The sequence below is a fragment of the Rhineura floridana genome, chromosome 7, assembly GCF_030035675.1.
Source record: "Rhineura floridana isolate rRhiFlo1 chromosome 7, rRhiFlo1.hap2, whole genome shotgun sequence".
NCBI classification, from domain to species: Eukaryota; Metazoa; Chordata; class Lepidosauria; order Squamata; family Rhineuridae; genus Rhineura; species Rhineura floridana.
The window spans coordinates 94,205,774-94,228,430 of NC_084486.1; the positions used below are offsets into that span (position 1 = coordinate 94,205,774).

Below are 22,657 nucleotides of genomic sequence, written 5' to 3' on the forward strand. Positions count from 1 at the left end.
AGTGCATACTCCCTCTCAGAAAATCAGCAACCATGCCTATCACGAGTGGAAGCAGAGGCCTGGTTGAAGTCCCTACACTTTCTCTTTCATGAATAGGCTGAGCAGCATAATTGCTGTTTTCCTGATCAGCATGATTACATGCTATAGTCCTGGCTGTTGTATGCATGCACAGTTGGGTTGGAGTCCTCATTGTTAGGCATTTCCCCAAAATTTAAATCATCTTTGTATCATACCTTTTTTATGGGGAGCACAGTGTAGCAAACATGGTGTTATCCCATTTTATTCTACTAGCTACCTCGTAAAGTGGGTTTACAATGATATGCCTCAGGCTATCCAGGCTGTAGTCCTAAACCTCCTTATTTGGGAGTAAGTTCCACTGAACTCAGGTATATACGGGAATGGCTGTAGCTCAGTGGTAGAGCATCTGCCTTACATGCAGAACATCCCAGGTTCGATCACTGGCATCTCCAGGTAGGGTTGAGAGAGACTCCTGTCTGTAACCTTGGAGAGCCGCTGCTAGTCAGTGTAGACAACACTGAGCAAGATGGACCAGTAGCCTAGCTCAAAATAAGGCAGCTTTCTATGTTCCTATGCATAGAATGTGACAGCATGAATAGAATGAGGTTGCATATGGTTAAGATGGGGAGGGGAACCTATGGCCCTCCAGATGTTGGACTCCAACTCCCATCAGTTCTAGTCCAACGGTCAGGGAAGATGGGAGCTTTAGTCCAGCAACATCTGGAGGGTCACAGGTTCTCCACCCATGATGTGGTGTATTATCCCTAATTTGTGCCCATAGTACCTTTCCTTCTCTGAGTCATTTATTTATTTTATTTATTTTATTAAATTTCTATACCGCCCCATAGCCGAAGCTCTCTGGGCGGTGTACAAACTAAAACTTCCATCTACAATTAAAACACATATTTAAACAATTTTAAAACTACATCCAAATTTCAAAATTGTAAACATTTTAAGACAGACAAAACACATATTAAAATACTAAATACTAAAATACTAAAATGCTAAAATGCCAGGGAGAAGAGGAAAGTTTTAACCTGGCGCCGAAAGGATAGTAATGTTGGCGCCAGGCATGCCTCGTCAGGAAGATCATTCCACAATTCGGGGGCCACCACTGAGAAGGCCCTCTTTCTTGTTGTCATCCTCCGAGCCTCCCTCTGAGGAGACATCCGGAGGAGGGCCTTCGATGTTGAGTGCAGTGTACGGGTAGGTTCATATCGGGAGAGGTGTTCCATCAGGTAGTGTGGTCCCAAGCCGTGTAAGGCTTTATAGGTTAAAACCAGCACTTTGAATTGAGCCTGGAGACATATAGGCAGCCACTGCAAGCGGGCCAGAATCAGTGTTATATGTTCGGACCGCCTTGTCCGTGTCAATAGTCTGGCCGCTGCATTTTGCACGAGCTGCAATTTCCGAACCGTCTTCAAAGGCAGCCCCACGTAGAGTGCATTGCAGTAATCTAATTTGGAGGTTACCAGAGCACGGACAACTGGAGCGAGATTTTCCCTGTCCAGATAGGGGTGCAGCTGGGCCACCAACCGAAGTTGGTAGAAAGCATTCCGGGCCACCGAGGCTACCTGAGCCTCAAGTGACAGGGATGAATCAAGAACAACTCCCAGGCTGCGAACCTGCTCCTTCAGGGGGAGTGCGACCCCATCCAGAGGGTCCATCATTGGAGGACAATAGTACTGGATTCTCTATAGGAGTCTCTAAAAGTCCAAATGTAGCCCTCCAGTCCTCTCTATTGAGCCCTCGGGACTATCCTCAGACCATACCTTCTTCCTAACCCATGCCTCATCTTGCCAAGCCACACCCTCTCACTGACTGTGCTCCTCACACTGCTCAGGTGCTTTTGCCTGGTTGGAATGTGCCATCGAACTGTGATGATACCTTTTGCTAGCCTGAATTGGAGAATGGAGAGGTGTTTGTCTGTGTGCGTGTAAATGTCTTTCTGCATGTTCACTTCTGTTGCTTCACCTACATTTGCCTCTGGTCCCACCCACTACTGGCATGTGACCCCCAGAAGATAGTCTGTGAAGGGATGCGGCCCTCAGGCTGAAAATGGTTTCCCACCCTTGATTTAAGTGCTGCTCTGTGGTATGGCTGTAGTAGCATCTCCACATATGTATGGGTATAGTGGGTGTGAGGCCTGTGTCCAATATCCATATTGTAGGCTCTCTGAGTTTGTGTTAAAGGACTACAGTTCCACACCAGAGGTTTTTCTGGATCAGAAAGAAAACTGTTTGAAGGCAGTGGGAGAAAATTGGATCCTTCGGGTTTGGGAATGATGGGCATTGCATAACTCTTCCCCCCCCCCCACTACAGATGGCAAGGATATGAAGGCTTTGTAGCTGTTCACCATCTTCCAACTTTTGGCTGTAGGGACTGGGAAGCTTTCAACACTACAGCTGGCTCTTACCTCATGTATTCGAGTGCAAAAGAACCGCTCTCCAGGGTGCTGAAGCTGAAAACCTTTTGACCAGGAAAGAGATGTTTTGCTTTGCAGCAAACAAGTTGGCAAGTCTGGACCTGTGAGAAACTACTTTGGTACTCACGGCTAGGATCGGGAATGTTGTCCCTAAGAGTTACTGCAATGAATGCCAGAGATGTCATAGGATAGGGATCCACCTTCCCTCTCTTGGCTAGGGTGGGTGTGAGGCTGCCAGGGATGAGATTTTAAGCCCTCTTTCTACTACCTGGAGTGGGCTAGGAATATAACTTAGAGCTGTCCAGTGATACTGGTGAGTACAGTAACTCCAATTCATCACACACACATGCAACACAAACCCATACACACTTCCAAACATCTTCCAGACCTAAGGAGCTGCTAATATAATCCACAATCCTATGTAAAGTTGAGGATGTTTTTGCCACTGAAGCAGGACAGTAGAAGCTGGAAGATACCTTTGGTACATTATGGGCTATCAGTCACAGCTTAAAAATATGGAACAAGCATAAGCATTTGGGCTGACTCCTCCCAGATCCCAGATGGATGAATGCTTCCATTGCTGTTACTTTATGGCAACAGTATGGGTGTGCATTATTTTGACATATTCCAACCCACTGTGAGGTCCTATGAAAATTTTTGGAGCCCAGATAAAGGTTCCAGAAGAACTGAAGAAAGAGTCCTTAAGAGTATGATATAAGAGCTTCGTGGGACCACCAGCTGCTATTTGGTTTTTGTAAAGTTTTGTAAAGCTTTCAAACCATCTTAGAACACTATTTATGGCTCTGGATTTTAGGATTTCAAGGGAAAATGTCTAAGCCTTATTGAGCAAATTAGAAGCCTAGTTACTCCCTTAATGCAAAGTACTGCAGTCACATCAGAGAAGATGCATAATCCATACAGGCTTGGGGTGTTGTCACATTAACAGTTGCACAGAAAGTGAACTATGGTGAAAGCCCTGTCGCTACAAAATGCCTCTGATCTGTGCTTGAGTCTTCCAGGGTTGTATTTCCTAGCTTTGCAGCATATCTACAAGGAATGGACAACCAAATGTTTAATGCTTTTTATGTTTAGGCTTTATGAACAGCTGTTGTGGATTTAAAAACTGGTGCTTATTGACCTTTGGAAAACCATTGGTACCTTGTTATATGGATCTGTGACATTTCTCTAATAAGCTCTACCCCAGTTTCATTGGTGCTTTTTCAGTCTTTGCTTACACGTTAGTTCGTGAATAACCTCTAGAAGTATACCTACTTGTTATTTCAAAGGATTTCAATCATTGTTTATAAATGATATGTTTGTACTGTATAAATTGATACTCCTGACAATAGCATTTCTTATATGGAGGTGGAATTGTTATTTATTTTCCAGAGAATATTTGTGATTTTGAAAATGACACCCAATAAAACTGAAGGAGTGGCTTTCATCATCTCAGAGGTTTAGTTCTGCTTACATTTTGTTAGTAAATTCAAACATCATTCCAGCTAAAATAAATGAACAAATGCAGTTCTGATTGCCATAACTCTTTAGATCCACATTACCTGGCTATTAGGGTTACCCAAGTTAGATTCAATTTGTTTTGAAAAAACAAACTAAAGTGACAAAACATAAATGGCAAGTGCTCATTTTTACTACTTCTTCACATGATGTGTAATTTATTTATGGAATTCACTACCCCAGGTTATGGTGGTGGCTGTTAGCTTAGGTAGGTCTCAAAGAGGATTAGACAAATTCACTGGGATAGGTCAATCCCTTGTGTTAGTCATATACAACTTCCATGCAGAGAGGCAGCATCTGTTGAATATCAGTTGCTGGGGAGCAACAATGAGGGAGGGCTATTGCCTTCATGCCTTCCTTGTGGGCTTGCTAGAGGCATCCGATTGGCCATTGGAGGAAACAGGGTGCAGGACTAGATGGACCTTTTGGGCTGATCCAGCAAGGCTCTTATGTTTAAATGAAACAAATACAGAAATAAATATTTGTTTCTGTGGGACAATGTCCTAACTGACTGAGTTCTAATTTTAATGGGGCCAGTTCTTCAGAGAGGCATATTCCCAATGCTCCTCATGAAGAATTTCTTCCAGGAGCCTGCTCTGCAGATTTCTGCAAGTCTTGACAGCTCTGACTTGCTTAAGGTGATTGCACATGTCCATTCGGTGTGGCATAAACCCTTTTGTCCTGAAGATTTGAAACATCACCAAGCCATACTGCTCTTTAGTTTTAGAAACTGACAAATGGCCATAGTGCATGTAAGTATTTTGCAAACACGCACAACCTGTTTTTATAATTAAGGCCATGCTAATAGTTGCCTCTCAAAGCACTTGCGTTGCTCTCTATAGAAGTGTTATCAGATCGGCCTGTTGGATTGCGTCATGCAACATCAAATATAGCAGAGCCTTAACATTAACATTACTCTGTTGTACACCGCCCTGAGAGCTTGTCGCTAAAGGGCGGTCTAAAAGTACAATAAATAAATAAATAAAATAAATTAACTACTTGCTCTGTCCAATAGTTTCATAATACCCATCTGTGGCTTAATATTGGGTCTATAGTTGTGGTGCAGCCATTGCAAGCACTCTTGGATGAATCAGATTATCTGGACCCATTTCAATCTGGGTTCAGGCCTGGTTATGGGACTGAATCCGCCTTGGTCGCCCTGATGGATGACCTTTATCGGAAGAAGGACAGGGGAAGTGCAACCCTGTTATTCTTACTTGGATCTCTCAGCGGCTTTTGATAGCATCGACCATGGTATCCTGAACCGACTTGGTGAGATGGGTATCGGAGACATTATTTTATAGTGGTTCCAATCCTACCTCCAGGGTTGTTTTCAGAGAACAGCATTGGGTGATTATCTTTCAGCCCCCTGGCAGTTGTGCTGTAGGGTGCCACAGGGTACCATCTTGTCCCTGATGCCGTTTACCATCTATATGAAGTCCTTGGGAGCGCTCATCAGGTAATTTGTGGCAAGGTGTCAGCAGTACGCTAATGATTCCCAGCTCTATTTCTCTGTAGCATCTGAATCGGGAGAGGCCGTGCAAGCTGCTGGACTTGGTGGTGGACTGGATGAGGGCCAGTAAATTGAGTCTGAATTCTAGCAAGACAGAAGTGCTGTGGGTTGGTGGTTCCCGAATTTGCATAATTAGTTGTGTGCTTTCGATGGGGTCATACTCCCTCTGAAAAGCGGGTTTGTAGTCTGGGGGTGCTCCTGGATCCATTTTTGTTGCTAGAGGCCCAGGTGACCTCAGTGGCTAGTAATGTCTTTTACCAGCTTTGGCTGGTAAGACAGCTGTAGCTGCTTCTGGACCAGGATAGCCTGACCACTGTTGTCCATGCACTGCTAACCTCCAGGCTGGACTACTGTAATGTGCTCTAGGTGGGGCTGCCCTTAAGGTTGGTCCAGAACCTGCAGCTGGTGCAATATGCGGTGGCATAACTGCTCTCTGGGGCAGGGGATTGCAAACATGTCACCCTGTTGCTGAAGGAATTGCACTGGCTGCCCCTTAGCTACTGGGCTAAGTTGAAGGTTCTGGTTTTGGTGTACAAAGCTCTATATAGCTTGGGACCAGGGTACCTGAAAGATCATCTTCCCCCTTATATACCCAGTTGATCGCTATGCTCTGCAGGCTGCAGATACCATCTTATCAGGAGGTCCGTTCTGCACAACACAGGAAGCGGACTTTTAGTATAGTGGCACCTACCCTTTTGAATTCCCTCCCCTTAAATATTAGAAAGGCGACATGTCTGTTATCTTTTTGGCACCTACTAAAGACCTTCCTCTTTCAACAAGCCTTTTAAGTAGAGACCTTATCCCAGACGCTTTCTGTGTTGGAATTGCTTTTTAATATGTTTTCAAAGCTTTTTTAAAAAAAGATGTTTTAAATGTTTTGTTTTAATATGTTTTTTAAGACATTTTAATATGTTTTAATGTCTGTTTTTATTATGTTTTATAGTGTTTTTAGTGTTTTTGTTTGCTGCCCTGGGCTCTTACTGGAAGGGCAGGATATAAATTTAATAAATAAAATAATAAATATAGCTGAAACATTTCAGCTGCCCTGCATTTACAGCAGATGCTAAATTAACTTTAACGCAGCCCCCAGCTTTTACTTCTTTAATTGCCTTGTTTCTGTGACAAAGAATGCTGCCATGGAGATGGTTACATAGCAGCCTTGTTGGCAGTCCAGACACAATGAGATACCAAATCCCACGAGTTTAGTATATCTCAGGGCAAAACCACGAGCACAATCTGACCTGAGTCCTCCCATTTCAATTTTTGTACTTTAAAGAAGGCCCAGGGGGCTCTGAATTTTATTGGAGTACTGGTACTGGAGTGTGTGGGAGTAATCCTTTCCCATGTGTTACTTTCTTGCAGGTACATGTATTTTTTTTTCCTGCAGCAGAGCAAATAGCAGCCTCAAGGAGAAAGTGATCTGAAATTAGAAAAATGGCACAGGGAAAAGGGTTAACCAACCCTCCAGTGCTGCTGTTTTGAGCAGCATCAGAGTTCTCAACAACTTTGTCAAAATCAGAAATCAAAGCACTAGGAGATTCAAGCCTGGATCTCTCGCACCCCATATCATTTGGCCCTCAAATGAAGAGGTGACTTCTGAGGAATGGGAGCATGCTGCTGTATTTGCCAGTGAAAAAATAGTTAGGAATCTTCCTATTTTGAGGTGTGTGAGAAAAAGCGGTTATAATACACTAACTGCTCATTATGATGGGTTCACTGCAGCTTCTTTAGAATCCTCAAGTAGCCGTCCAGTGGAGCTTTTTCATATTGTCAGGGGTCTGTTAACATCATCTCCAGGAAATGTGAGTTTTAGACCCTTCGGAAGGCCACTGTGAATTGTTTGCAAGACACTTTGAGGTTAAAGTTGATTGTCTCTATAGCAATCTTGATGCCCCATCTACATCTTCTGTAATCCTCAGTGAGATGTCCAGTTTAATGTCTGCTGCAACTTCTTGGGATCAGTCTCAGTTGATGTGACCCGATGACATAGACAAGGTGTTGCAGTGATGTGGCCAGCAGCATGTTCCCTTGATCCTTGGCCTTCTTGGCTGACTAAAGCTTTTTGAGGAGGTATCACCAAGTGGTGTGGTCAACGTGTCTTTGCAAGAGGGAGTGATCTCAGCCTCCCTGAAAGAGGTGGTGATCCAGCCGCTCCTGAAAAAGCCCACCTTGGATCCATCGGTTTGCGACAACTACCGCCTGGTTGCAAACTCTCTTTCTAAAGAAGGTGATTGAGTGGGTTGTGTTGCAACAATTCCAAGTACTCTTGGATGAAACAAATTATCTTGACCCATTCTAACCTGGGTTCAGGCCTAGTTATGGGACTGAATTGGCCTTGGTCGCCCTGATGGTCCCCTTTATTGGGAGACGGACAGGGGAAGTGCGACCCTGTTATTCTTACTTGATCGCTTGGCGGCTTTTGATACTATTGACTATGGTATCCTTCTGAACCAACTTGGTAAGATGGGTATCAGAGGCACTGTTTTAGAGCGGTTCTGATCCTACCTCCAGGGTTGATTTCAGAGAACAGCATTGGGTGATTGTCTTTCAGCCCCCTGGCAGTTGTTCTGTGGGTGCCACAGGGTACCATCTTGTCTACGATGCTGTTTAACATCTATTTGAAGCCCTTGGGAGCAGTCATCAGGAAATTTGGGGCAAGGTATCAGCAGTACACTGATGATATCCAGCTCTATTTCTCTGTAACATCTGAACTGGGAGAGGCTGTGGAAGCCCTAGACTGGATGCGGGCCAATAAACTGATTCTGACTTCTAGCAAGACAGAGGCACTGTGGGTTGGTGGTTCCCAAGTTGGCATAATTGGTCAATTGCCTGCTTTGGATGGGGTCATAACCCCTCTGAAAGAGCAGGTTTGTAGTCTGGGGTTCTCCTGGATCCATCTTTGTCGCTAGAGGCCTAGATGTTGTCAGTGGGTAGGAATACCTTTTACCAGTTTGGGCTGTTTCTGGACCGGGACAGCCTGACCACTGTTGTCCATGCACTGGTAACCTCCAGGCTGGATTACTGTAATGCGCTCTATGTGGGGCTGCCCTTGAGGTTGGTACGGAAGCTGCAGATGCTGCAAAATGTGGCGGCATGACTGCTCACTGGGGCAGGGTATCAACAACATTACCCTGCAGCTGAAAGAATTCAAAGACTGCCCAAGTATAGTTTTAGTGTACAAAGCCCTACACAACTTGGGACCAGGATACCTGAAAGATTGTCGTACCCCTTATATACCCAGTCGATCACTGTGCTCTGAAGGTGAGGTCCTCCTGCAGATACCATCTGATCAGAAGGTCTGTTCCGCACAACATAGGAAGCAGAACTTTAGTGCTGTCGCACCTACCCTGTGGAATTCCCTCCCCTTAAATATTAGGAAGGCACCATCTCTGTTATCTTTTTGGCATATATTGAAGACCTTCCTTTTTCAACAAGCCTTTTAAGTAGAGACCTTATCTGAGTCTGCATCTGCGCTGGAATAGCTTTTTAAGATGTTTGTAAAGTTTTTTAAAGATTTTTTAAGATGTTTTATTTTAATATGTTTTAAAGTGATTTGTTTTTAAGATGTTTTAATGTGCTTTTAGTGTTTTATTTGCCACCCTGGGCTCCTTCTGGGAGGAAGGGCGGGATATACATTTAATAAATAAATAAATTGCCAGAAATTGGCAGTCAGTACAGACAAGACCAGTGGTGTGTATCAACTAAAAGTAAAGGAGAAAGAAAGGATGTAGAGGCAATTGAGGTTGCGGTGAAGGGCCAGCTGAGACAGCAGCCCAAATAGGAGTGGAGGGAGCATAGCCACTAAAGACTGGAATAAGCAATGGCAAGCAAGGTGGAACAGCCAGATGGGAGCAGGGAAGGAAATGGGCTGGCATGCGCCAGCCCACCCAGCTGTGGCCCATCTTTATCACACTACGTCTGTACTCACTTCCACCATTTTTCTTGGGTGCCATGTTAGTGGGGTAATGCTGGAGATGAAAAGGACATCTTACAATGCTTGGAATGCGTTTACTATGCAGGCTACAGGGCATGAGAATGAGTGCAAAAAAGCCCATTCCAAACCATCCTGTATATTCACAGCTCCTAGGCCTTCTCCTAGTGAAGGTTTTGCCTATATAACTCTGATATACTATAAGCTCCTGTTCAAATGTCCTCTTCCCCTACATACTGTACATTGCCTCCTCCTATATATTATTTTGATTTGTTCTTGAAATTGATACACTTGTTAATCCCAGATAAGAAAAATACTGCAGATCATTGATGTTTATGGCTGGGTTTCAGTTATTTAGATTGCACCGCCCAGGCGAAGTGTTCCATATCAAGCCCAGCAGGGGGCAATGCAGTACTGTGTTCTATTGGAGGATGTTAAGTGGGTAGGGGAATAAGCCAAGAGCAATTGCAAGCGTTTCTGCAATAAGAGCATTTCCTAACCCATAGGCAGGTCTTCTGGGCAAATTAATCCTCATGCCAGAAATATGCTGTGTGAAGCAGCCCTAGGAAAGTATCTTATAAACATTTGCCCTCTCCCTACTTCCTACTATACAACACACAACAGCAGCAACAATCCTGGCTTTGCTGGTAAGCATATACTCAACAACAACACTACAGAACTATTTTGTCTTTATAAACGAGGGGTAGTCTACAAGATGTTGTTGGGCTCTAGCTCCCATCAGCCTCAGCCATCATGGCCAATGGTTGGGAATGACGGGAGGTGGAATCCAACATTGTCTACCCCTGATCTGAACCAATCTTCTAACTGGCAGGTGTCAGGAATTTAATCTCACACCTTCAGCATTCAAAGCAGGTGCTCTTATCGATGGGCTATGGGTTCTCCTCTAAAGTCAATCAGGAAGCCTGGTTTTCTGACATGTATGATGCCCACCTGTTTGTTACTTTCACATATTTACAGTTACTTTTGGGGGAGGGTTGATCTTGTATGGTGTAAACGTTTTTTAAAAAATGTGTGAAGAAGCCCAAACATTTTAGCTAAATATTGCTATAAGTAGCTGTTGCCAAGGTAATACACACATACATAGAAAAATTCTCCCGGCAAAACTTGTTAATAATTCATGATTAATGAATCTCACATGTATCTGCTTGAATAAGACAAAAAGGGTTTTTCTGGTCTGCCTCCCTTCCCTAAACCTATGGAGCGGAACTGTTGCTGAAAAAATACTTAATTGCAGACAACACCTGGTTTCAGCTTCAACATGTTTATGACTGGCTTTTACAATAAAAACCACACACCCCCCCAGATTTTATCCATAGTGGTTGCATTACCTTTGCTCCAGCATCAACAACATAATACTTCATCCTTATGCTTAATGGATGCAGGTAATCTTACCAATGAAAGGGTATCGCTTTTGTTCACAACTTTTAAAAAAATGTACTGTGGGAGTGCTAGATTTGCACAAAGGGGTAAGTCACACCCAGCAAGTAAACTAAACATACAAATAAAATCCAGTAAAAGATGCCCACTTCATCAGCTTGGCTAAGACCAACTGCAAGTTGGCTCCTCCTTTCACGGAACCATTTCTTTTAATGGCCTCTCCATTTGGTCATTAAACATTTATGAAGCTTCTGAAAGAATTAGTGCACAAATTTGCTTGTTTTCTTGTTCTTCGCTGATCTCTTTTCCTTTATATATCATGCCTGCCTGCAAACAGGGACTGCACTGTGTTTTAATCTTTGTACAGCACCCAAAAATCTTTATAGACATAATCATTATCATCAGTTCCTGAAACAGAAGAGCAAAAGGATAGCATTCCTGCCTTTTAAAGTAGCACAGGATGCGCACCCCAGTACTGTGGCAATACAATAGAGTACATACCTATCAAATTTTAAGTTCACAAAATGTTGCAGGCATTTGTAAAATGCATCACTAGTTATGTCATAGCCACTAGCTGTCTGTAGTACATTCTACAGTGGCCTCACAATAGCAACGTGTGCGAATAGAGGGATGACGCATGTTTTCTCAGTAACACAGTACAACAGTTTTGTTTATTGGGTTGAGCAACCCATATGCCAACTTCAGGGGAACACATGTGCATCCCACACAGCAGATGACGAGCAAATATGCATTAACTGATCAGATGAAAAAGGCCCTGAGATCTTGTTCATTTGGCATTGTTTGTTTTTGCTATTAATTGTCAGCACTATTAAATTGGATCACGTGTACTATAGAAACACGAGTCTCATCCAAATGCCATCAAATGAGGTGGGGGGAAATGCAGCTGTACCCATTTTTCAAAAAATGACACTGAAGATTGGAAAACTGTGGCAGCTGAGTGTTAGGAATTCCAGTGTTAGGAATCACTTCGCATTTTATTTCCTTACCTTTATTTTTTCAACAGCTGGTATAGCACAGTGGGGAGGAGAGCCTGGCTCGGAGTCCAGAGTCTATGCGTTCAAATCCCCGCTTATGTCTCCTGGGGATCAAAGGCCAGCTAAAGATCACCCCCACAGTGAGTGGCTCAGGGGTTACGTGCCCTGCCACCTGTGCAGCCGTGGGCAAGCTGCATAGTCCCAAGGAGCCCAGTTGCCCCCCAGCTGGCAGTTGCAGACAAGAAAGGGGCTGGCTTGTGCAGCTGTGGCAAGCTGAGCAGGCCCTGGCCAGCTGGGGAGGACTAGCCTCAGAGGGAGGCAATGGTAAGCCCCCTCTGAATACCGCTTACCATGAAAACCCTATTCACAGGGTAGCCATAAGTCGGGATTGACTTGAAGGTAGTCCTTTTCCATTTTTTATCTTTTCAGCAAATGAGCAGTCACCTAGGAATTTTTTTCAGCTAGAAAGATGCATTAGGCATAGGGACTTCTCACTGCCATGTGGCCTTTAAAAACATGAGTTCATACCCAACTTTTCAGTCTTACTGAATCAGCTACATCATAGGGCTCATCTTGAGGAATGGGCTGGGTTTACAATATGAGAAATAGGCATATTCAAAAATAAGTATTTTTCAGTCCCACGCTTCCTCCCCCTCTCCCAGGAAAAAAAACCTGCTCAGGCTTGCTCATTACATAAAATATGCTTAAGATAAAAATGGTCCTCTCAGGATCTTTTCGATGCCCACTTTAAGAGTAGTCACAATGAAAATAGGTTAGTAACCCAACTGAGAGTGAAGAGGTGCAAACTCCAACTGCCATGTAGTGGGTAAGCCCAAGGGAAACACATGCCCTCTTTGGCTTTGCAACACACACACGTCATACATAATTCCTGCTCAATTACATAAATGTGTGTGTGTGTGCTTGTAAAATGTATGGATTTGGGAGGGAGGACTTTGTGTGGTTCTGAAAACTGAGAGAGTCCTCAGAGAATCTCCTCAGAGAATCAAGCAAAAGTCTACTGTGTACATACTTGCCATTGAGATCAACAGCATTTTTGGAGCCACCAAAATCTAGACACTGTGGGGTTGTGGGGTCTTTCCCACCAAATCAAGTATTGATTGTAAACAAATAGTGTCCACAATCAACTGTCCATGGTCCAAATGTTCTTCTGGAAAGCAGATCGCTTTACAGAGTTCTCTCTAGTTTCTGCTGGAATCTCTTTGCTGGAAATGTGGCACTGAAGATGGGAAACCTTGGTTTGGACTTTCTTCCTATATAGCAACAAAAAAGTTTTGTTATTAAACAGTTTATTTTCAAAAACTTGTTGAAAGACTACTTGGAAATAAAAGGTACAGAGTCCATCCAACATTCTTCTTTAGAAAACTGGATGTCCAGCCCAAGGATCAGCCGTTTCTGGCTACAGGATAGTGCTGATGGTCTCTTTAGGAACCCTTGTGCTAGGCAGTGATTTCAGGTACTCCAGGTGCTTCTTTGTGTCCTCTTGGTTGTGCCGAACATAGTACACCACATAACTAATGACTAAAGTAAACCAGCTGAACATGGTAACAAACATGGCAACGTCGGTGGTTTTCTGGTGCATGTTGCAAAAGTTGATGCCTGAATCAAGGATATGGAGCAGAGGTTTTCCAGCATATTCCTCCTGCACTGATGTCTGGCAGGTGATCTCATTGACTGACTCAGGATCCAGCTTTACTTCCCACAAGACTTCTTGCAGAGTACATTCACAGTGCCAAGGGTTGTTGGACAGGCGAATCATGGCATTCAAGTTGACCAGGGCTTCCTTTGGGATTCTCTGTATGTGATTGCCAGAGAGATCAAGCAGTCTCAGGCCATCAGCAACTCCTTTGAATGCTGCAGAATCGATCTTCTCAATGGCATTTTTGGAGAGGTCTATCTCTTGTAAGTGGGCAAGGTGCCTGAATGTGCTGTTGGGGACGGAGGTGATCTTGTTGGCATCCAGTTTCAAAAACATGGTGTCTTTGGGGATATCCTTTGGGATTTCTTCCAGGTTGCTAGCGCTGCACAGAACAGCTGTGGCTCCTGAGTAGTTGGTGCACTGACACTGGTCTGGGCAGGAGGTACAACACGCACAAGGGGCACAGAAGAGGAGGCAGAAGAGAGCTTGAGACCAGAACAGCAGCACAGGCCAAGATGCTTCAGCTGCCAGAAACATGCTGGTCATCCAATCAGTAGCGGGCAGTCCTGCATGGCTGCTAAGGCAAAGAAGGCAAGGGTCTCTCACAATTGTCTGAACATTGCTTTATTGCAGGCCAGCCCTCAGCTATCTGCAGAGACTCATGTTCAGACTAGCCATCCACTCCTCATTCCCCTCGTCTTTCAGAACATAGAAAGGTGGGCAACCACCCCTGTAGGAATAAAAAAGATGGATATGTTTTTATCCAATTCAGCATATGGCAGCTGACCAAGCATTTACTATCCTACAGAGTCTGAGAACATAGTGCAAATGCATGTAATGGAGCCCCGACAGCCAGCCAGCCTTGCGTCCTTTGTTAGTACCCCACATAGGGAAACAAGCAAATGAAGCTGATGTTAGTACAGGTGGCCTTGGCAAATGCATGTTCCCAAACCAAACACTGGCTGCGATTAGTACAGACACAGGCCTGGCACCTATAGGGATGTAGGAGGCAGAGATGCTTAACCAGCATCTTTGGATCACAGCTGGAAGTGGGAGTTTAAAAATAATGTGAAGGGGAGATTTGCAGAAGAGCATCAGTGAGTGGGGAAGGGTTAATGTCATGAGGAAAAACAAGAATTGGGAACCCTGGTGCACAGAATATGATTGCTGACACTTCGTTAAACCCTGCAAAGTTGGTGTTTATGCAGCACACTGTATTCCATGTGGAATGACAGGGTTCTGCTTTTTAGAAGGGGTGTTGGGGTGTGTCTGAAGAAATCCTGTATATCTGAATTAAGTTTAATGGGCATGTGTAATGTGTGCTGACATGTATATTGTAACATACATTGTAATGTATTTGATGTAGGAAGTTTTCTGTCTGGTAAAAGTTAGTTTAACTGTCACTTGGGGCCTTAACTGTCACCTGTGTAAATTTTCAGTATGCAAAAGAATAGAAGGTATATTTTGACTGGTGGATGAAGGTTTAGAATTTTCACTTAAGCAATGTGACTGGCTGGGCTGGACTAGAGAAACCAGAAGAAGTGTATATATGGCCAGGTACTGGTCAGCAGTTAGTTAGTTGGAGTTGATGCCGTTTGTGGAGTCAACTGGAAGAAGACAACAGCAGAGGAAAAGGATCAGGGAAGACCAAGAAAGACCTGAGAGGCAGGTGGAGTGGCCTGGTGGCCAAAGGCTTGCTGGGGATAGCTGAATCCCTTGGCTTTAGCTGAAGAGACAAGGGGGGAACCAGTCTGCAGTGCTGAGGGGAGAAGTGAGAAGCAGCTGGGAAAGTTGGTCTCTGGTGACGGGTAAGGATACCAGAGCCCAGATGGCCAGGGCAGTGCAAGACAAGCCTGCACTTCAGAAGGTCAGTAAAAGGTTGGAAAAAGAGGCTTCCAGCAGACTCCTCAGTTATAGTGAGGTGAAGGCCCAGAAAATTAGGAAAAATGTTTTTCCCTTTTTTCTGGAAAAAAATTAAAAGGGGTTTCCCCCCATTTTTGTCTGGTTTTTTCCTGGGCCTTTACATCTCTGCTCAGTTAAAGATCTAACTGGGGTAGAGAGAATAAAAGGGCAACTTGACTAAAGGGTTTATAAAAGGGTAACCAACTGCTTCCTTAAAGCTGCCTTAGTTTAACTTTAATATTTTATTGATTGATTGATTTGATTTGATTTATATCCCGCCCTTCCTCCCAGCATGAGCCCAGGGCAGCAAGTTGAATATAAGCTGTTGCTATTTAAAGTGGCACTAACAAGATAAAGTGTATACTCATTTAAAGATACAGCACTAGTTTAAAGTAACCAGATAAGTTTGTGCGTTAATAATCTTGTAATTACTAAACATAAATACCTTTGTTAAATATAATATCTCTATCTGACTGTCTTTGTACCATGCCTGTACCCCATGGTTATTGGGCTATTGGAATGTTAAGGAATTCAGTTCAGAAGGAAAAAGTGAGACTGAATGGTGGCAGTGGCATAAGTTTAGGAGAACCATTGGAATGGAAGCTGAATTTTATTATTATAGACTAAGTAAAGACTCTTTGATGAGGTGCACCTGGCCCCAACACTGTTATCTTTTTGGTGCCAGGTCAAGACTTTCCTCTTCTCCCAGGCATTTTAGCATGTGTTTTTAAATTGCATTTTAAAAATGTGCTTTTAAATTTGTATATTTTTAATGTTTTGAATTGTAAACCGCCCAGACAGCTTCGGCTATGGGGCGGTATACAAATGCAATCAATCAATCAATATCTTCCCTTCCCTCCACAAGCAGCAGTATCAAAACGGGCCTTCTCTACCGCCTGGAATGCTCTCCCCTATTATCTGGGAGGCGTCCACAGCTGTATATTCCATCACACCTCTTTGACTGGGAGTTTCTCAATGATTAATGATGGATTCTACAGTCCTGCATTTTGCTGATTTTTTTAAAAAAATGTTTTAATGCATTCAGGAGGAGCTCATGTGGTGCTGCTGCACAGCTGCCCTCGTGAGAGCAGCAACACTGGCCACTTACTTGACAGTGTGGAGGTAGAGTGGGGGTGAGATCAGGGCTGCATGGGTGCACCAGCAGAGCCATTCCTGCTGGTGCCCCAACCTTGCCACTACCCTGCCCTGTCCCTGTAAGCGGCAGCAATGCCACTGTTGGGAAGGCGACTCTAGGGTGTTGTCCCACTCCAATGCTCCTGAATGTATGTTTTTATGTTGTGAACTGCTGTTAGACTTTTTTTTATTAGTAAGCGATATTATAGATATATAAATAAAATGTGTATTTCCTGCAGAGGGAAAAGCTCCTGGGGAGGGCAATTTGTAGTAGAGAAATGATGGGTTTGAAAGGGGTTAAGCACCCCACCCACACCACACCTCTGCTTTAAAATCATACCCTTCAGAAGCATTTTTTTCTCAACACAACGAAGTCCACTGGGAGTTTGCTACATGCATTTGTGTGTAATGCTCAAGTATTTCACAGGGGAACCACTTCCTGCACTATGTATTTGAATCACTTTCAGAACACATTACCAATTTCATATGGTGGCTGAGAAAACGGTCCCAATAAAAAAGTAAAGACAGCGAATGTTGTATACATGATTGCTGGTATTGTTACTGATATTGTTATCAGTTAGCCCAGATTCTATACCCTATACTATTCATAGCACATTCCACAGCACAAATCTGTATCTGTTTTTTACCAGTTCACCTATCATGGTTAGGAACTGTAGTCTGGGGAGGGTACTGAGAATTCCAGGAGATCCCTAACCCCCCACCCATATTAATACAATTCCCAGAGTTCCTGAAAAAAGGGAATGACCAGGAAACAAGCTTAAGCTTGTGGTGTAAATACGCCCTGTTAGTGGCCAGCTGAAGACATCAATTTTGCATTTGAACAGTGGGTCCTTGGGTGCTGTTGCCCAAATGTAACCTGTTACGGATCTCAGCCTTCGATGATGACGACGGAGAGCACCCCTCCCTCTCTAAGGTCTCTTTTTCTCTGACAGAATCCTTCCTGCTCCTTCCCACCCCTGCTAGGAGGAACCTTTCCACGGTGGCGCTTCTTTCCCTTTCGATGCGTCGTCGAGGGAATTCTGGCAGGCTCAGCTTTTCCAACCCCGACCGCGCCGGGAGGACATGACAAGCGGCATCTGCCGCTTTCCCCACACGTATTAACGGTACATGAGTCATAAAGATGAAAGGCTGGCCATCCCTACTCTAACCCAGCAGGAAGGCGGCTAATCTTTTTTTTTCCGCCACGGGATGTAAATAAGACAGTAAAATCTCGCTGCAGCGTCCGCCTACATTTGCTTATCGGACTTCTGAGCACGATGCCTGCCTGCAATGCAAAAGCAGCACAGATCCCCGAACCCCACCCACCCGTTTGCCGGACTCGGACAGCCTTTTAAACTGGCTTATCTTTGGGGGGTACTTGTGGAAAGGGATCGATATAAATCCTTTTAGCCATCCCATCCTGCCGATCTGTCACCAGTTAAGCAGACCTGCTGGCTTTCCCCCCCCCTTCCCTTCCTTCCCTTCCCTTCCCTTTTTTTACCAAATCTGGCGATGAAGGCACGTTACCTGAGCCCGACTGCCTCGACTCTCTCAAGTTTCTTCAGCGCCAGAAACACCGAGACACTCTCCTTGCCACACCCTGACTTTCCGGCACAGCGAGGATTTATTTGCAGCCCGCCTGCGCGCAGGACTTGTTGCTGCCGTCCGCTTTTCTTCCTATAAGTCGCGCACAAATCCGTTCATGGCGACTGTTGGCTGTAATTGGATAGCACCCGCTTGTCACGGCCATCCCGGCTGAGCATACTTGGAATTTTAAAGGGCCAGCTCAGTAGGAAGGGCTGCGATGCTCTGCTTAGCTCGCATAGAGCGAGTGGATCTCAGTTATATTACACGTTGGGGACTTGTGCATTTTCATGTCTCTTGAAGGTAATAACCGGGAACCGTAGAGGAAGAGCAGCCGCCCGTTGTCGCTTCCGGTTTCGCTGAGCTGCTGAGCCAGGTTTGCACGCGTGGGTTGACTCTTGCAACAGAAGCCGCGTTCAAGAGTGACTAGCATTTGCCTGGCGTTAAATCTGGAGCCATGACCTCGGCTTGTATGCTTTGCTTTGAATTTGATGGGCGGCACCGTAGGCCAACTGCACCCAAACCTCGTTTGCGGTACATCTTGGCGTTGAAAAACCCTACTACTGAATGGGAAACTCGCTTTCCGCACGCACGTGGCACGTACATACCCCGGCATACGTTTGCAGGCACGTTTTTCGACATTAAAGAGGAGGTGCACTGCCACAGCTTGCATCACGCTTGTGGGGTGCGAGCCGTCTGGCTCAAAGATTTAGAGGCAGGTAGATAAATTTATAGGCGCGCGCGCGCACACCAGTATAATTTGGGTTGCAAAGTCTGTAGCGGAAAGGGCTCCAGCTACGTATGTGTGTATGAGAGGAATTTTAAAAAGAGGGAAATCCTTTGTGAAAACTGGCTGGGGCCTGGAAGGAGTTCCAATCCCATCTGCTCATATTAAGCCTTCAGATGGGCTGAGAGACACAAATAAATTCCTTATTCTGAATCCCTTTGCTTCACAGCTGCCACATTATGCAAGGAAATTTCTGGATTTCACCTAAAACAAGTTAATATGAAGTATACATTATCGTAGCACAACTGTCATTTTCAAAACTTTCAAACTGTCATATTTGAAAGCCACTTGCATGAGATTCCCAGGAGTCTTCCACCAAAGGGTTGATCAGATTGACATTTACCTAGCTTCAGCATGGTTGCTGCACCACCATACTATTCATTGGTCACAGGTTGCCCTGTTTAGAGGATGTTAAACATTTGTTACCTTAAAATCAAAACTTTGGCAGCTGCTGCACTCAGGTTCTGCTTACAAGCTTCTTGTAGACAGCGGGCTGGCCATCCTGAGACCAACATGCTGGATTAGTTGGACCTTTGGCCTGATCCTGAAGGCTCTTCTCATGCTCAGATGACCATAAAGGAATTGTTTGTGCATAAAATAAGCTGTCAGTTAGTCTCCCCTAGTCCATAACTGAATTATTCTGTCCTTTGTGTGAGTGTAGGGTACAACTTTCGATTCGGGTGGAGAACCTGTGGCCTTCTGGTGTTGGACTCCCCAGCTCCCATCAGCCCTAGGAAGCTCCCAAACATGATGGGAATTGAAGTCCAACAACATCTGAAGGACCACAGGTGCTGCACACTTACATTAATACAAGTGAATCTCCATCTGTGATATTCCCACAACAGCCTCATGGCTCGAAGGGCTAATGGCAATGCAGACAAAGGATCCTGGGTATAGAGGACGGAGACCTTGCCTGCCCCACTCCGGCTTGATGTGTACACAGTTATGCTGAAGTGCAGCTGGTTGTGTCCCAAACAGCAAGAAACCCTAACAAGGCATTGTGCCCCACGACAAGATTCTATTAAAAACATGTCTGCAAGGTCTGTACCCTTTATGAATCTTCCCAGGTTTGTCTCAGGCTTCTAGAATGTTTCTGCATAAAACAAGGAACAAACAAATGAACTGGTGATCAAACTGCTTTGCTACTGAGTAGCAGACATAATTAAACTACTGAGGAAAAGCTAGCTGTGGTCCTGCTAGTAATGCACAGCTTATTATACGATCTTTCTGTCTATAAATAGCAGCAGCAACATTAAAGGGATTTCTGGCATGGATATATAAACACTTGGTGAAAGCACAGCTTTCTATTAAAAAGCAGTAAAGCACTGTGAGGGACAAGTGCATAATCTATTAACATAAGGCCCCATTGGACTAACATGAGATATCAGGAAGTCCCAAGAATTAAGGTGAGTATCAGGAAGAACAAGAAGTAGGATAGTACTGCTGTCCAGAGAAAATGCATTTCAGTGATTGCATTTGAAGCAGTTTATTTTAGTTATTGGATTAGTGGCATCTTAAATAGAAGGATTACACCGTCGTTTAGAATTTTGAAAATGCTCATGGGAATATTTTTCTTTGTAAAGTGTTCTTTCTGTGTAATGGATACTTGTTAATGGGGATAATCCAGAGTCTAGTAAACGGTAGCTTTCTAGAAAACCTTTATAGGAAAAGCCATTTAAGCATTTCCAAAAAAAGAGGGCAAAAGAGGACTCAAACAAAATGGAATGTCTGTGCCAATTGATTCCCTCCATTGAAACAAATGAGATATTGACTGGTTGGCTTTGAGAGCATATCGGAACTCTCATAGAACAGATTACTGGGAATTAGGGTCCCTGGACACCTGTCAGTATAGATTTCTCTGTAAAAATGTTCCAAATAACTTTAAATGACTTTGATTTTTTTACAAGTTATGCATTCAACACATTTCCATTTGCTTAGCATAAGCTAAGCATATGATATTTAGAGAACATTTCTTATTTTATCTGAGGTTAAATCTGTAACATAGTAAGAAATTATTCCTAATATTAAATCTATCATGTTGCAGCATAGACTATGGTCAAATTCTTTCTGTAAATCTTCAAGTAAACTGTTGAATTTAGTCTTTTGAGCTCAAATGAATTGACTGTACTTTGAATAATTGCACCAATGTTGCTACCAGGGTAGCAATCAAGGTGCCCTCTACAACTTCTAGAGGGTACCACATTGGCTATCCCTCTACTAAATAAGCCCCAACAGCTTCTAGCATGAAAAGTAACACAGAAATTGTAAAATGCTGCACCACTCTTGTACAATATTTTTAAAATAATACAGGGGAGGAAGGATGGGATATAAATTTAATAAAGAAAAGGGAGAGCCTACGCCTCTCCAGACCATGGTATTTCCGATCTCTATGTATGGATGTGAAAGTTGGACAGTGAAAAAAGTGGATGAGAAAAATCAACTCATTTGAAATGTGCTGGAGGAGAGCTTTGCACATACTATGGACTGCAAAAAAGACAAATAATTGGGTGTTAGAACAAATTAAACTAGAACTATAATTAAAAGCTAAAATGATGAAACTGAGGTTATCATACTTTGGACACATCATGAGAAGGCATGATTCACTAGAAAAGACAATAATGCTGGGAAAAACAAAGGAGTAGAAAAAGAGAAAGACCAAACAAGAGATGGATTGATTCCATAAAGGAAGCCACAGGCCTTACAAGATCTGAACAAGGTGGTTTATAACAGATGCTATTGGAGGTTGCTGATTCATAGGGTCACCATGAGTCATAATTGATTTGAAGGCATATAACAACAAAGGCCTTTCCAAGGACAGCCAGTTTGTCCCAGAATAAGATATAGGATATTCTGAAAAAGGGCACTAAAAAAAGGAGTCAACCTAATAGAGGAGCCCTGTAAGCAATGCAAATCAAATCTTAAGTAAACAGCTTCGTGCCTTTTTAAACACTCTGGCAAAAGACCTATTGTAGTAGCTATTAACTAAAAACAGAAACAGATCTTGAGAGATAATACATTTGATTGCCAGATGCTGGAGCCAAACAATTGGGAAGCTATCTCCACCAGGCCCTTTTTTGTTGCAAATCAGATGTTGGATTATTTGGATCCTGGTCTGATGCAGGAAGGGCATTTTATACTCGATGTTTGTGACTTGAGGCAAGAGAGCATGGAAAAAGTAATTTGATTGATTCAAAGACTGCATTCAGATTTAGCACCAACTCAAAATACTGTTAGCTAAATAGCAAAGTGGTGAACACTAAATCACAAAGGGGCAAAATGATTTTCAAAAAGTCAAATGCTGCCGTGTGTGCCTTGCATTAACAAAGTGGCTTTAATTATTTTAATACCTGCTGCAATTTAGCTATCCACCTGGTATAGCTCCAGAAGACATTGAAGTAAAACAAAAGTGAGAAAGAGCCCAAGGGCCAGAACTTGGCCAGCCTTCCAGGGGACATATTCTAGTGGTAAGCGGGGCTGAAGTGGGGAGGGCAAAATGAAAACAAACTACAAAAAGGAAAAATGTGCATACCTGTGTCCCCCACCATTATTACAAACACACGTGCACCAGGCATGAAGGCATGCAGAGCTCTCTCAGTCACACACAACATGCTCAGACTCAGGCATGAATGGACTCAGTCAGCATTTGGAGTCCTCTGTACTCTAGTGTGGTAGTAGCTGGAAAGGTCTTTCTGCTTGCTCTTTAGAGAGGATCTCTACAGATCAGGCAGAGGGACTATTTCTGCTAAATACTGCAGTGCTAAGATTGGAGATAAGAGTAAAAAGCAACACCACCCACCT

At 43.8% G+C, this 22,657-nt stretch overlaps 2 protein-coding genes and 1 non-coding gene across 6 annotated transcripts in view; 2 read left to right on the forward strand and 1 right to left on the reverse strand.

Annotated features, from left to right (window-relative positions):
* Positions 1-3,854, forward strand: part of TSPEAR (thrombospondin type laminin G domain and EAR repeats) — a 51,843-nt gene extending 47,989 nt beyond the window's left edge. Inside the window, exon 12 of one of the 2 annotated variants that reach the window (XM_061636556.1) lies at positions 2,341-3,854. In XM_061636556.1, coding sequence (XP_061492540.1) covers positions 2,341-2,494 — 154 coding nt within the window. In that variant the 3' untranslated portion in view covers positions 2,495-3,854. The remainder of the gene's footprint in view (positions 1-2,340) is intronic. The other variant, XM_061636557.1, reaches the window with a different exon arrangement.
* The window catches only part of LRRC3 (leucine rich repeat containing 3), a 62,187-nt gene extending 43,706 nt beyond the window's left edge, over positions 1-18,481 (reverse strand). For 2 of the 3 annotated variants that reach the window (XR_009764049.1, XR_009764050.1), the window contains exons 1-2: positions 18,016-18,481; positions 11,808-14,182 (exon numbers count right to left, since the gene is read on the reverse strand). Coding sequence is in view for 1 of the 3 variants with exons in the window: in XM_061636558.1 (XP_061492542.1) it covers positions 13,213-13,998 (786 nt within the window). In the remaining 2 variants the exon portion in view is untranslated. Of the gene's footprint in view, positions 1-10,676; positions 14,183-18,015 lie in introns of those variants that run through there. The other variant, XM_061636558.1, reaches the window with a different exon arrangement.
* On the forward strand, positions 402-470 carry TRNAV-UAC (transfer RNA valine (anticodon UAC)). Its single transcript has one exon. It is a non-coding gene; the product is annotated as a tRNA-Val (tRNA).
* Positions 18,482-22,657: the final 4,176 nt, after the last annotated feature.